At 43.5% G+C, this 16,120-nt stretch overlaps 1 protein-coding gene across 2 annotated transcripts in view; it reads right to left on the reverse strand.

Annotated features, from left to right (window-relative positions):
• The window catches only part of CDH23 (cadherin related 23), a 1,628,602-nt gene that overhangs the window by 844,857 nt on the left and 767,625 nt on the right, over positions 1-16,120 (reverse strand). For both annotated transcript variants that reach the window (XM_082268007.1, XM_082268006.1), the window contains exon 12: positions 13,638-13,787. In XM_082268007.1, coding sequence (XP_082124133.1) covers positions 13,638-13,787 — 150 coding nt within the window. The remainder of the gene's footprint in view (positions 1-13,637; positions 13,788-16,120) is intronic.

The following is a 16,120-nucleotide window of genomic DNA, read 5'->3' on the forward strand; positions in this document are numbered from 1 at the left end:
GGCCGTGCCTTGCCATGCACCCAGAGGAGGAAGGGTGCAGCCATGCATGCCTAATTCAACATGGGATGCTGTCTCTGAAGCCCATAAACACATCCATGCATCGGCAACTGTCCCTCCTTGTCCGGCCTTCGCGCTGTGTGGGGAGGTTCTGAGGGTGCTGCCTGGGGAAGCGAGCATAGAAGCCAGACTTCTGTGTTTACAAGTGACAGAAGAGCGGTAACAGTGAATATGGCCAACCCGGGGCCTATATAAAAGGTAGGGGCCTGGAGCTGCAGCTCCAATAGCCCCTACGTTAATCTGGCCCTGAGGAGGAGGACGAGGTAGCCAACACTGCTTCTTTTCACAAATTTTAAATGAGGGTACACCCCAAAAGAGTGAGAAAGAGCAAAAATGGAACAATGGGTGGGTAAGGTCGGTATCCATTGCTATTCTGCATAAGGTACGGAAAAGTCCCGTGGGATCCATGCCTGGTTCATTTTAATGAACGTGAGCTTGTCCACATTGTCTCTGGACAGGCAGCTGCGCTTGTCTGTTATAACGCCCCCAGCCGTGCTAAATACCCGTTCAGATAATACACTGGCTGCAGGGCACGCCAGCACCTCCAAGGCGTAAAGGGCAAGCTCAGGCCATGTGCCCAATTTGGAGACCCAGAAGTTGAAGGGGGCAGACCCCTCATTCACTACATGTAGGCGTGTGCACACATACTGCTCCACCATGTTGGTAAAATGCTGCCTCCTGCTAAGACGTTCCATCTGAGCTGCTGGTGCTGCTGTTTGTTGTGGCGTGCTGACAAAGCTTTTCCACATTTCGGCCATGCTAACCCTGCCTTCTGAGGTGCTGGCGGTGCCCTGGTTGCGTTGGCGACCTCCTCCTCCTCCTCTGCCTTGTGCTTCCACTGCGGCCCCGCTGTCAGATGGGAATGCCAGCAGCATGGCGTCTACCAGCGTGCGCTTGTACTCGCGCATCTTGCGATCGCGCTCCAGTGAGTGAATTAAGGACGGTACGTTGTCCTTGTAACGGGGATCCAGCAACGTGGCCACCCAGTAATCAGCACAAGTTAGAATGTGGGCAACTCGGCGGTCGTTGTGGAGACACTGCGGCATGTAATCGCTCATGTGTGCCAGGCTGCCCAGAGGCAACGAAAGGCTGTCCTCTGTGGGAGGTGTATCGTCCGTGTCCTCTGTATCCCCCCAGCCATGCACCAGTGATGGCCATGAGCTGGCCTGGGTGCCACCCTGCTGTGAACATGGTTCCATCTCCTCCTCCAGCTCCTCCTCCTCCTCATCCTCCTCATCCTCCAGAACTGTGCCCCTGCTGGACAATTGTGTCCCTGGCGTTTGTGTGTGCAGGAACCCACGCTCGGAGCCCCTTGCGAATGACTGCCCTGAAAGCCTTGGAAATGTTACCTCTTCATCCTCCTCCTCCTCCTCATCCTGTGCCACATCCTCTTCCATCATCGCCCGAATTGTTTTTTCAAGGAGGCATAGAAGTGGGATAGTTAAGCTGAGAACGGCGTCATTGCCACTGGCCATGTTGGTGGAGTACTCAAAACAGCGCAACAAGGCACACAGGTCTCGCATGGAGGCCCAGTTATTGGTGGTGAAGTGGTGCTGTTCCGTAGAGCGACTCACGCGTGCGTGCTGCAGCTGAAACTCCACTATGGCCTGCTGCTGCTCGCACAGTCTTTCCAGCATGTGCAAGGTGGAGTTCCACCTTGTGGGCACGTCACATATGAGGCGGTGAGCGGGAAGGCCGAAGTTACGCTGCAGCGCTGCCAGGCGAGCAGCAGCAGGGTGAGAACACCGAAAGTGCGCACAAACGGCTCGCACTTTCTGCAGCAGCTCTGACATATCGGGGTAGTTTTTAAGGAACCTCTGCACCACCAAATTCAGCACATGCGCCAGGCAAGGGATGTGCGTCAAACCGGCTAGGCCCAGAGCTGCTATGAGATTTCGCCCGTTATCGCACACCACCAGGCCGGGCTTGAGGCTCGCTGGCAGCAACCACTCATTTGTCTGCTGTTCCATGCTCCTCCACAACTCCTGCGCGGTGTGTGGTTTGTCCCCCAAACAGGCAAGTTGTAAAACTGCCTGCTGTCGTTTAGCCCTGGCCGTGCTGAAGTTGGTGGTGAAGGTATTACGCTGTCCGGATGAGGAGGCGGTAGAGGATGAGGTAGCGGAGTAGGATGAGTTAGGAACAGGAGGCAAACTGAAGCGCCCTGCAATCCTCGGTGGTGGAAGGACATGTGCCAAATTGCTATCCGCCTCAGGCCCATCCGCCACTGCATTTACCCAGTGTGCCGTTAGGGAGATATAACGCCCCTGACCGTGCTTACTGGTCCACGTATCGGTAGTTAGGTGGACCTTGGCACAGATGGCGTTGCGCAGTGCACACCTGATTTTTTCCCCCACTTGGTTGTGCAGGGAAGGGATGGCTTGCCTGGAAAAGTAGTGGCGGCTGGGCACGACGTACTGTGGGACAGCCACCGACATAAGGTTTTGGCAGGATGAGCCAGAGACGTTTCTTGGTTTTGAAGGTGTGTACTCCACTGCAGCTCGTGCTTTGCACTTAGATGCCTGATCATGCAGGTTGTGCTCAGGTTGAGAAGGTTTATGCCTCGCTTCAAGCTCTGATTGCACAGGGTGCAAACCACTCGTGTCCTGTCATCAGCACATTTTCTAAAGAACTTCCACGCTAGAGAACTCCTTTGAGCTGACTTTGGTGCGCTCGTTCCCTTGCTGTGTTGGGCAGTAGCGGGCGTAGTGTCTAGGGCACGGCCGCTCCGCTTCTGCACCCTGCTCCCTCTTCTGCTGTGCTGGTGGCTCTGTGCGACCACCGCCTCTTCCTCCAAACTACTCAGGTCACCTGCATGACGTTCATTCCATGTGGGGTCGAGGACCTCATCGTCCTCCACATCATCTTCCACCCAGTCTTCACCCCTGCCCTCCTTGTCGGTCTCCACAATGCTGAACGCCGCAGCAGTTGGCACCTGCGTTTCGTCATCATCGGAGACGTGCTGCGATGATCCTTGAATGTACTCATCTTGAGAAATAAGTGGTTGGGCATCGCTGCACTCAATCTCTTCCACTTCTGGGGCAGGGCTAGGTGGATGGCCCTGGGAAACCCTGCTGACAGAGTCATCAAAAAGAAGAAGAGACTGCTGTATGGCTTGGGGCTCAGACTGCTTGCCTGATTTGCAAGGGGGTGAGGTGAAAGACGGTTGGACATCTGCTGCAGGTGCCAACTGTGACCTTTCTGCAGTAGACTGGGTGGGAGACAATGTGAAGGAACTGGAGGCACTGTCAGCAGCAAACCAATCTACTATCGCCTCCACTTGTTCTGGCCTCATCACTTCTAGGGGCGTATGATGCCCTACCAAATACTGATGCAGGTTCTGTCGCCTACTCACACTTGAGGAAGGTGTTTCACTTGTGCGTGTAGCTGGCACAGATCGACCACGTCCTCTCCTTGCAACAGGAGCTCTACCAGCAGCACCACGACCCAGACCTTATTTGACGGTCTCCTCATATTTCTGTAATTTAAGATCTTGCCCTAGAAAGGTTTTTATTGAATAGCGGAATAGGAAATATGATCCAAAAAAGTGTATGTATCTCGCACGTACAAAACCACACTAGGCCCCAATTACTATTGTTTCTACCCCTAAAAGGATGGATGAGGAGTAGGAGGAGTATGAAACAGAGAGCACCCTCAAATCTTCAGAAGTATGAGATGAACCTCAAAAACTTGGAAAGGTGGATCTCACACGTACCGACACAGACTATCCCGCAATTCAATTGATCCTCAAAGGTTTTTATTGAATAGCGGAATAGGAAATATGATCAAAAAAAGTGTATGTATCTCGCACGTACACCACCACACTAGGCCCCAATTACCATTGTTTGTACCCCTAAAAGGATGGTTGAGCAGTAGGAGGAGGAGTATGGAACAGGCAGCACCCTCAAATCTTCAGAAGTATGAGATGAACCCCAAAAACTTGGAAAGGTGGATCTCACACGTACCGACACAGACTATCATGCAATTTAATTGATCCCCAAAGGTTTTAATTGAATAGCGCAATAGAAAATATGATCAAAAAGAAAGTGTATGTATCTCACACGTACACCACCACACTAGGCCCCAATTACTATTGTTTGTACCCCTAAAAGGATGGTTGAGCAGTAGGAGGAGGAGTATGGAACAGGCAGCACCCTCAAATCTTCAGAAGTATGAGATGAACCCCAAAAACTTGGAAAGGTGGATCTCACACGTACCGACACAGACTATCACGAAATTTAATTGATCCCCAAAGGTTTTAATTGAATAGCGGAATAGAAAATATGATCAAAAAGAAAGTGTATGTATCTCACACGTACACCACCACACTAGGCCCCAATTACTATTGTTTGTACCCCTAAAAGGATGGTTGAGCAGTAGGAGGAGGAGTATGGAACAGAAAGCACCCTCAAATCTTCAGAAGTATGAGATGAACCCCAAAAACTTGGAAAGGTGGATCTCACACGTACCGACACAGACTATCACGCAATTTAATTGATCCCCAAAGGATTTAATTGAATAGCGGAATAGAAAATATGATCAAAAAGAAAGTGTATGTATCTCACACGTACACCACCACACTAGGCCCCAATAACTATTGTTTGTACCCCTAAAAGGATGGTTGAGCAGTAGGAGGAGGAGTATGGAACAGGCAGCACCCTCAAATCTTCAGAAGTATGAGATGAACCCCAAAAACTTGGAAAGGTGGATCTCACACGTACCGACACAGACTATCACGCAATTTAATTGATCCCCAAAGGTTTTAATTGAATAGCGGAATAGAAAATATGATCAAAAAGAAAGTGTATGTATCTCACATGTACACCACCACACTAGGCCCCAATTACTATTGTTTGTACCCCTAAAAGGATGGTTGAGCAGTAGGAGGAGGAGTATGGAACAGGCAGCACCCTCAAATCTTCAGAAGTATGAGATGAACCCCAAAAACTTGGAAAGGTGGATCTCACACGTACCGACACAGACTATCACGCAATTTAATTGATCCCCAAAGGATTTAATTGAATAGCGGAATAGAAAATATGATCAAAAAGAAAGTGTATGTATCTCACACGTACACCACCACACTAGGCCCCAATTACTATTGTTTGTACCCCTAAAATGATGGTTGAGCAGTAGGAGGAGGAGTATGGAACAGGCAGCACCCTCAAATGTTCAGAAGTATGAGATTGTGTTCACTGTACCCCACAAAGATTGTGTTCACTGCACCCCACAAAGATTGTGTTCACTGCACCTCAAAAAGGATTTTGTTCACTGCACCCCTCAAAGATTGTGTTCACTGCACCCTAAAAGGATTTTGTTCACTGCACCCCAAAAAGATTGTGTTCACTGTACCCCCCAAAGATTGTGTTCACTGCACCCCACAAAGATTCTGTTCCCTGTACCACACAAAGATTGTGTTCACTGCACCCCACAAAGGATTTTGTTCACTGCACCCCACAAAGATTGTGTTCACTGCACCCCAAAAAGGATGTTGTTCACTGCACCCCAAAAAGGATTTTGTTCACTGCACCCCAAAAAGATTGTGTTCACTGCACCCCACAAAGATTGTGTTCACTGCACCCCACAAAGGATTTTGTTCACTGCACCCCAAAAAGATTGTGTTCACTGTACCCCCCAAAGATTGTGTTCACTGCACCCCACAAAGGATTTTGTTCACTGCACCCCAAAAAGATTGTGTTCACTGTACCCCCCAAAGATTGTGTTCACTGCACCCCACAAAGATTCTGTTCACTGTACCCCACAAAGATTGTGTTTACTGCACCCCACAAAGGATTTTGTTCACTGCACCCCAAAAAGATTGTGTTCACTGCACCCCAAAAAGGATGTTGTTCACTGCACCCCGAAAAGGATTTTGTTCACTGCACCCCAAAAAGATTGTGTTCACTGCACCCCACAAAGATTGTGTTCACTGCACCCCACAAAGGATTTTGTTCACTGCACCCCAAAAAGATTGTGTTCACTGTACCCCCCAAAGATTGTGTTCACTGTACCCCCAAAGATTGTGTTCACTGCACCCCACAAAGATTCTGTTCACTGTACCCCACAAAGATTGTGTTCACTGCACCCCACAAAGGATTTTGTTCACTGCACCCCAAAAAGATTGTGTTCACTGCACCCCAAAAAGGATTTTGTTCACTGCACCCCAAAAAGGATGTTGTTCACTGCACCCCAAAAAGGATTTTGTTCACTGCACCCCAAAAAGATTGTGTTCACTGCACCCCACAAAGATTGTGTTCACTGCACCCCAAAAAGATTGTGTTCACTGCACCCCAAAAAGGATTTTGTTCACTGCACCCCAAAAAGGATGTTGTTCACTGCACCCCAAAAAGGATTTTGTTCACTCCACCCCAAAAAGATTATGTTCACTGCACCCCACAAAGATTGTGTTCACTGCACCCCAAAAAGGATTTTGTTCACTGCACCCCAAAAAGATTGTGTTCACTGCACCCCACAAAGATTGTGTTCACTGCACCCCACAAAGGATTTTGTCCACTGCACCCCAAAAAGATTGTGTTCACTGCACCCCACAAAGATTGTGTTCACTGCACCCCACAAAGGATTTTGTTCACTGCACCCCAAAAAGATTGTGTTCACTGTACCCCCCAAAGATTGTGTTCACTGCACCCCACAACGATTCTGTTCACTGTACCCCACAAAGATTGTGTTCACTGCACCCTAAAAGGATTTTGTTCACTGCACCCCAAAAAGATTGTGTTCACTGCACCCCAAAAAGGATGTTGTTCACTGCACCCCAAAAAGGATTTTGTTCACTGCACCCCAAAAAGATTGTGTTCACTGCACCCCACAAAGATTGTGTTCACTGCACCCCACAAAGGATTTTGTTCACTGCACCCCAAAAAGATTGTGTTCACTGCACTCCAAAAAGGATTTTGTTCACTGCACCCCAAAAAGGATGTTGTTCACTGCACCCCAAAAAGATTGTGTTCACTGCACCCCGCAAAGGATTTTGTTCACTGCACCCCAAAAAGATTGTGTTCACTGCACCCCAAAAAGGATGTTGTTCACTGCACCCCAAAAAGGATTTTGTTCACTGCACCCCAAAAAGATTTTGTTCACTGCACCCCAAAAAGAACGTTGTTCACTGCACCCCAATGTTCACTGCACCCCAAAAAGATTGTGTTCACTGCAGCTCACACACAGAAAAATGGATGTGGATCACTGACACCTGCCTATCTCCTATCCCACACCACACAGCAATATCGATTGTAGTTTGTAGAACACAGTTTCCCTAAAATTCAGCAGCAGCAGCCTCTCCCTAACAGGATTGAGAAGAGATCGTAGATCAGGATTGAGTGCAGAGTCACCCCACCCCCCACACAGCAATATCGATTGTACTTTGTAGAAGACACTGACCCTATAATTCAGCAGACTCTATCCCTAAAATGCCTACAACTCGCCCTGCCTAAACACTCCGACCTGTCCCTCAATTCTATCCGGACACAAATGGTTTTTTCCTGCCTGTCTTTCCCTAATCAGCAGCCAGCACGTTGATGTGTGCTCTGTCCCTGATCTAAGCAGCAGAATGAAGACGCTGCGGCTGCCTGGAACTTATAAAGACTTGGTCACATGCTTCAGACGGCCAATCACAGCTACTGAGACATTTGCAGGCATGGCTGGGATGGCTTAAGGCACACCAGTTAAACGATTGTTGATTGGCTGTTGAAAGCCCGCCATGAAAAGAGCGCCAAAGCATGCAAAACCCGGAAATAAAACGACCGAACACGGATTTTTACCCGAACATACAGTAAAGTGTCCGTGTCCGTGTTCGGGTACAAAAAATCCAATTATTCGGTACGAACACGAATAATACAGTCCGTGTTCGCTCAACACTAATGATAATCACTGTCAAGCAGACGTTATCCTTTTCTTCCTCATCAGGTCCCTTCTAGTGGATCACAAACTCGAATAACTCTCTGGTCTGTGTATCACTGATGGATTGGATTATGGCACCTTCTGTTTAAAGTGGACTTCATTCCTAACTTTTTTGCTTGAACTGTTTTGACATATAGAGATAGCTCTATATTCACATTTGTTGCGGACTGCCAGTTTTTGCACTTACTCATTTCAATTTTTCATTATATTTTTTTTTGCACAGCCATGAGCCAATGTTATTATACACTTGCATATTTTGAGCATGTATTATGTCAATTGCATATTGCAATTTATTGTATAATAGCGTCATTTTTTAGCTTGTTTACATAGCAGGTACACTTGTTTACATAACAGGAACACTTTTCACTGTTTATTTTCTTTTCATTGGTATTTATTGATGATGTGACAGAAGACAGAAGCAGCCGGATTGATTTTGCAGTGTTTAGAGATATACTGTCAGCCCAGATTCAACTAAATGCAGCAAAGTTGATTGGACCGCACTTCACAGTACAGATGGACATTGCTCCAAAACACACTGCAAAAGCAACCCAGGAGCTTTTGAATGACAAGAAGTGGAATATTCTGCAATGGCATGCATTTCACTTGCTGAAGGCAAAACTAAAGGCAGAAAGACCCACAAACCAAGAACAACTGAAGACAGCTGCATTTAGAGCCTGGCAAAGCACCAGAAAGGATGAAAACCAGTCTTTGATAATGTCCATGGGTTCCAGACTTTAGGCAGTCATTGCCAGTAAAGGATTCTCATCAAAATATTAAAAATGAACATTTTATTTATGATTATATTCATTTTTCCAATTACATTTGAGCCCCTGAAAATGGGGGGACTGTGTAAAAAATGGTTGCAGTTCCTAAAATTTGTACTTGATATTTTTGTTCAACCCCTTGAATTCACTTCTTCACTTTAAATTCATTTGAGATGTTTTGTTTTCATTTTATTCTGGTGGCATAAAGAGCCAAAAGTATGCAAAATGTGCCTGGGTTTAAATATACTGTATATGGACCTAACTGTAACATGCTAGACATGGCTTACTTGTAGTGGGTGGTCATGGCCATCTGGTGAGTTCTCTGGTGTGGCAAAGGTGGTGGATAAATGAAGCACTTTATTTAAAGATTGTTGACACGTTGGAAGAATGTGTTACCCAGCACTCTGGAACTTTGTTAGTTTTGAAAGAGATTATTCATATTGCACAGACACTTTTTTGAGTTGTTATATTTTTTTATATTTTCTCTGAGGTCTATGTGTTTGCCCTAAGAGTAACATAGGTATCAAGATAACAGGTCAGCGCTATAGTATAGAGTATAGTATAGTTTAGAGTAGAATTGTGACATTCCCCTTTATAGGGATTGATATACAGCTGCTTTGCCTGAACTTTTATCCCAGCGCTGGTGATAATAATATTTTTATCATTCAGAATGTAGACCCTCTAAGACAGGGAGTGTGTTGGTGGATGGATCACCAGTTGAAATAACAGGAAAAAGCCAAAAAAGAGAAAAAATCTTGGTTTTCAGTTTATTATCGCTTTCACTTACATTTTCCATCCAATGCTCATTGTTTCCTTCTATATGTCTAGCTGTTTTTAACTTGTATGAAATAAATATGTTAATAAAAGCAAAATAAAACAATGCTTAATCAGTTAATGGTCATTAGAGTAGAATTACTGTATGAGTGATTCCTCTTTGGTGTTTTAAACCAGATCTTAATCCTAGCAGTTTAGTGTAGTAGTTGCTGGAATCTCTACAATCTTATTCTAGCTTCACAGATTTATGATTGGAAAAAGCAAGACACTATAAAAAAAAATTACAACCCAAACAGACGGCAGGTAATGGTGGCGTGGTGGAACGAGCATTTATGTGTTATAAAACGTTTACAACATTCTCTGTCAGGCAGCAACCTTTTTAAAACCAAAGTCCTCGACAAAATGCTCACTAGCACACTATTCTAATGTATTAAGCCAGAAATAATGAAATAATGAAATACAAATGGTAGCTAACCCAACATTATTGAGTGTATTCCAGTTTGTTGAATGAGCTACTATGTTATCGTATGGTATTTGCTGTCTTTTACCCCCGGAATAGTTCAGAATATCTCAAATGCCATTTGACGTGTACATTTATAAACATTATAAATATTTACTAAACAATTGCTTGTGCTCCAGGCACATATTACCACTTCCTGACCACCTACCACACTTTTACTGTGGCACGTCAGCTCTATTGTGCGAAACTACGTACCTGTACTTCATTTCATGCAATAGACACAGGGGGGCGCACAGGCACCGCCGGAGGCATGATAGCACACTGATCGGACATAGGGGATGTCAATCAGTGGGATCGTTCCCCAGAGAGGAAGAACAGCTATCTGCCTATGTAAACAAGGCAGATCGCCATTCTGACAGGGGAGGAGATAGAGATCTTGTGTTCCTGCTTAGCAGGAACACCGATCACTGTCTTCATCCAGTCAGAGCAAACCCCGCAGTTTGCAAGCACCAGCTAGGCATACTGTTAACCCTTTGATCGCCCCTGATGTTAACCCCTTTCCTGCCAGTGTCATTAATACAGTAACAGTGCATATTTTTAGCACTGATCACTGTATTCGTGTCACTGGTTCCCAAAAATTTGTCAAAGGTGTCAGGTGTCTGCAATGTCACAGTCCCACTAAAAATCGCTATTACTAGTAAAAAAAAAAAAAAAGAAAGAAAAATGCCATAAAAATATCCCAAAGTTTGTAGACACAATAACGTTTTCGTAAACCAATCAATATACGCTTATTAGGATTTTTTTTTTTTTTTACCAAAAATATGTAGCAGAATACATATTGGCCTAAATTGATGAAGAAATTATATTTTTACATGTTTTTATTGGATGTGTTACAGAAAGTAAAAAATATTGTTTTTTTCAAAATTGTCGCTATTTTTTTGTTTATAGCTCTATTTGTGGGAAAAAAAGGACAAAAATTGTATTTGGGTACATCATCGCACGACCGCGCAATGGTCAGTTAAAATAACACAGTGCTGTATCACAAAAAATGGCCTGGTCATTATAGGGGTAAAACCTTCCGGGGCTGAAGTTTGTAAAAAACACATCTTAGTCCAGAATATGTACTAATAAAAAAATAATTAAATGTGTTGTACAGAGTACATAGACCTAGCATGCATACATGAAACTGTTACCAGCAGCCTCCTGCAATTCCCAGAACCAACAGGCAATTAGGCAAGTTTCACAGTACTGTAGTTACCCTGCAACCACATTTGCACCGGCACAGCAGCTCATTTATGTAAATGGTCTACTGTAAATGCGGAAAATGCAGGGAGAAAAAGTCAGTGTCAGCGCAGAACAGCAGGGAGCACCCACATGTGTGCCCCTAACTTGGAAAAGGCTAGATAATGTACATGTAGCAGCCTGCTCATGCCACCTGCCCACAGTAAATGTACCGTGGGCAAGCAGGCAGCAGTTAGTATGATTAGAAAAGGGAAGTTGTGCTACATTTTTAAATTTTATTTTTTTGAAGTGTGGGAACACACCTTATATAAGCGAACCCCCCACCCCCCACCCCCCTTCCCTAGAGACCAATTGTTGGTCTCAAAGTGGGGAGGGTGACACCACAGTGTCCTAAGTCAATACTAGAACTCCATTCTCCTCCCCAGGGGGCTGCTTCCAGGGACACACTGCTACTGCCTGCTCTGACCCAGGATTCAGCAAGTAAATGACAGCCTGACCCTTCCATTCCCCAACCTCCTCCTCTAGCCTGGGAGAGGCCAGCCCCGCTGAAAGGACTCATACATTCTGGCAAGCTATGCTCATGCCTGATATGTTGGTGCCAACAGTCAATGGGCTGACAAAAGACAAGGCGCCAGGACGCAATTTCTAGTTGCAGTTGCGAGCTGGCGCCTGGGATTTGTCAAGCTCTGGTTTAGAAGACAGTATTATCTTCTGTATCTGGCAGAACCAGCCTCTGGGATAAACGTATAACTGACTGAAAACTATAGTAGGAGCATCATTGTGCTGGCCTGCTTCCTTAAATATAACCCGTTTATTGAAATACATTCTATATTATCAAACTGTTTTAAAATGCCAGTACAAACTGTAAGAACAATATACAAAGTAACTCAAAGCAACCAGTAATCAATACTCAGATTATTTTATGTGTCTAGGAAACACTGGGAATTACCACAATGGGGCATTGATTAGTTGTGTGATACTCTCAGATTATAGTCCTCTGGGTTTGTCCCACTGTAGGCAACAGATGCCGAATAGAGAACACCACAGGATGATTACAGACTGATAATCTGAAGCAGAGATTGGCAACAAATGTTTAGAAAAACCAGTGGATAGATAACTGAAAGGTACCAGAGTTGAGAACCAGAACACCAGAATACCACAAGGAAACAAGGCTCAGCCTTCCTGCTGATGCCCTACCCCAGTGCAATGATTGCTATAAATATCTGGTGCCTAGCATCCCAGTGCAGTGATTGCTGTTTATCTGGTGCCTAGCATCACAGTACAGCGATGGGGGTTTATCTGGTGCCTACCATCCCAGTGTAGTGATTGGTATTTATATCTGGTGCCAAATATCCCAGTGCTGTCAATGGTTGATTATCTGCTGCCTAGCATCCCAATGCAGTGATTGGGGTTTATCTGGTGTCTAGCATCCCAGTGCAGTGATTGGTGTTAATCTGGTGATTACCATCCCAGTGTAGTGATTGGTATTTATATATGGTGCCAATCATCCCAGTGTAGTGATTGGTATTTATATATGGTGCCAATCATCCCAGTGCAGTGATTGGTTGATTATCTGGTGCCTACCATCCCAGTGCAGTGATTGGTGTTTATCTGGTGCCTAGCATCCCAATGCAGTGATTCGTATTTATCTGGTGCCTAGCATCCCAGTACAGTGATTGGTCTGTATCTGGTGCCTAGCATTCCAGTGCAGTGATTAGGATTTATCTTGTGCCCATCCCAGTGTAGTAATTGGTATTCATATCTAGTGCCAACCATCCCAGTGCTGTGATTGGTTGAATATATTTGGTGCCTGGTGACATCAGAGGCAATCAACTTAATGGCGTGGCACATGCTCCATAAAAGGTGCTGGGTCAAGTCAATGAAAAGAAAACAAAAGGACACCACATTGCCCAGGGAAGTTGTTTTGATCATAACAAAGAAATTGCTAGCAAATGTTTTCTGAGGTTACTGCACTTTTCACCTCATCATTTCTCTATTGAAGAATATAGGTGTCTTCATTCATGTGACCGAAAATACAGGCTGCACTAAAATGACCCAGGTTGTATATCTGCTATATTCTGTGAAAAGAACAGTTATATTGCAGTATTTAACCCTACAAAACACTTCACAGTTCTCTAAAGAACAATATAAATGCAGATATGTAAAACAAAGCAACGTTTTATAGCTCACTTAGAAGTATTTCATTTTTTATCATAAAGAAAGTAGGGATGTTACAGATTATGATGAAAATTTTAAAAAATAATTAAAAAAAAACAAAACGCTTTCAGCACTACAAGAAGCCTAATGTTCTCCAGGAGAGACGGCAACTGTATACAACAACCATATACCTCAGGCAACAGAAGTGCTAGCAAAGTAAAGATATTTTAGCATTTACTCTATCATATTGTATATGGTAAAATTATTCTTACAGAGAACTCATAACGAGGAATCGTCTCGAAGTCCAGCATTACAGCAACTCGCACCCGGATATCTGCCTTTCCTTGGACAGATGTTGGAGAAATGATGAAATGGTTGGAGTTGTTTCCCACCAGGTAAACATCAAAGGCACTGTTCAAACCCTGTGTAAGAATATTAAAACAATGAAATCAGATGATAAATAAATAGCACATTATATAGTCAGTAAACATACAATATGAGTGCAGAAATCCATTCATACACATTACAACTACTTGAGTTCTGTTCTGTTACATTTACCTTAAATATTTTTCTTCTGTTAATACATTTTCCACTATTGTAGTTCCTTGGTTACTACTAAAATCTTAAGGTTCTTTATACACATATCTAGAAATCAGTTATGTAAAGGGAAAGAGTAGCACAGAACGCCTTTCAGTGGCAGGAGGGATTTTCCACTCTTTAGTATAACAGCGGGTAGTTTTATACCTTATTTTAGTGTTTTATATAATTCCAAATTTATACACAGTGCATTAAAGTACAGAGTCATTCACATCACTTATTCTTGCAACAGACATTACAAGCTATTGTCCTTAAAACAACCTTCAAGAAAACAACCACAAGTAACCAGTATTGTATTGGAAAGTGGCAGAAGAGAGGCAACATAAAGTAAATACATGCAAAACATATTAGCTGCAAGTAACTTGTGATAAAAAATAAAATGCAAAGCTGGTCCTACTCACTAAATTACGTGAAGATATTCTAGATTTGATCAAAGTTCTGTATATTATAGAGGTATTAATTTGATTCTAAGTGGACCTGATTAAGATGAGAGACCCAACTCAAACTATCCAATCCCCCGTTTACATTTACTGTCAATTAATTTTTTTAATTTACTCCGAGTCCTAACCACCAAATAATGCCACAATGTTTTGTTTTTTGAAGACGTTGTCAGACCTTTTGAACTGCAGTCCTGCCACTTCCAGGTAAAATATTGTTTCAGACATCTTTAGATCATTACCTCTCTGGGTAAATGCTAAGTGCTGTATCTGTGCATTATGCGCAGATACAGCATTCTATAGAGTAGACATACAGTAAATGGGGAGTGCAAAATCTGGTGCAACTCTGCATGGATCAGCTTCTAACTTCAGCATGTTTAATTAAGCTTTCACAATAAAATCCTGGAAGCTGATGGTTTCTATGCATGGCTGCACCAGGTTTTGCACTTTCCAGTTTTAGTTAATAAACCCCACAGTATAGTTCTTGGGTCTACATTACTTAAGATTACATAAGGGGACAAAAATGAAAGTGTGCGTATAAGGTATAATGCTCTGTGCAGAACAAGGTGACATACTTGTTTTTAAAAAACCTAGACAACCCTTAAAATATAACCAAATTGTCCTGTTAACATTATCGCAAGAGAGAAAATAAAAGAAAATAAATTTTTGGTTGACACCAAAACATATAGGGAATATTTTCCAATTGGGACAGTAGTTCTGGTAACCTTGGTGACAGTGTTAATTTTGATGTCAAATTTCAATTTAGTTTTAGTCACAGTCTTTCGACTAAAATGCCATTTTAGTTTTAGTCATATTTTAGTGATCTGAATTGAAACCAAATTTTATTTCTCTTTAGTTTTTGTCATTGAAAACATGCAGCTGCCGAAAACTGTAACGAAAATATTTTCGTCAAAGAAATTAACAGTGCTTGGTGACAACCAGGGATTCCCTCTCTTTGCAGAGATTTCTTCCCTGTTTCTGTTTTGGCTATCAGATGGAAAGTAACGGGAATTCTCCTCAATTGGAGATATAGATGGTAAAAAAAACAGTTATAAACCTATTTGACTCTATCCACAATTAAGAAATAGGAACTTTGACTTACCTGTGAATTTCTGAAGTATGGTACAGGACACAGGACTAGTATTCATAGACCATGAGCTATATGTTGCTACCTTTATAAGATTGGGCATTGATTGGCAAACACTATGTGGTAGATTCACTAAAACTGGTACAAAGTTGTGCATGGTAGCCAATCAGCTTCTAACATCAGCCTATTCAATTAAGCTTTAGCAGTAAAACCTGAAAGCTCATTGTTTTCTATACAGAGTTGTACCAGCTTTTGTAAATAACTCAGTGTGTTCAACACTCATGTTGTTAAATTCAGCAACTGAAAATCAGGGAGTAATAGGGGACCTTGGGCCAGCAAGTTAATCTGTTTAGAAGAGCCAAAGGTTCATCTGCCAGACGTCTGAGTATGTCTGTGTACAATGTTCTTCTAGGTCAGGATGATGCTATGAGAATCACATAGACCCTTTCCACCTTTATCTTGTACAGCAAACAAGGGAGGATCTTCGGGAGAGAAGAGACATAAACCACTTGGTATTGAATCCAAGTAATCACTAAAGCGCTTACTGCAAAGCCCAGTGGATTCCTGGTCTTGGATACAAATTTGTTCAGCTTGTTGATGAACCTTGAGTCCACATCTAGTATTCTCCACATTG

Source organism: Pelophylax lessonae, assembly GCF_965119305.1.
Source record: "Pelophylax lessonae genome assembly, chromosome: 9".
In the NCBI taxonomy this organism is placed as follows: domain Eukaryota; kingdom Metazoa; phylum Chordata; class Amphibia; order Anura; family Ranidae; genus Pelophylax; species Pelophylax lessonae.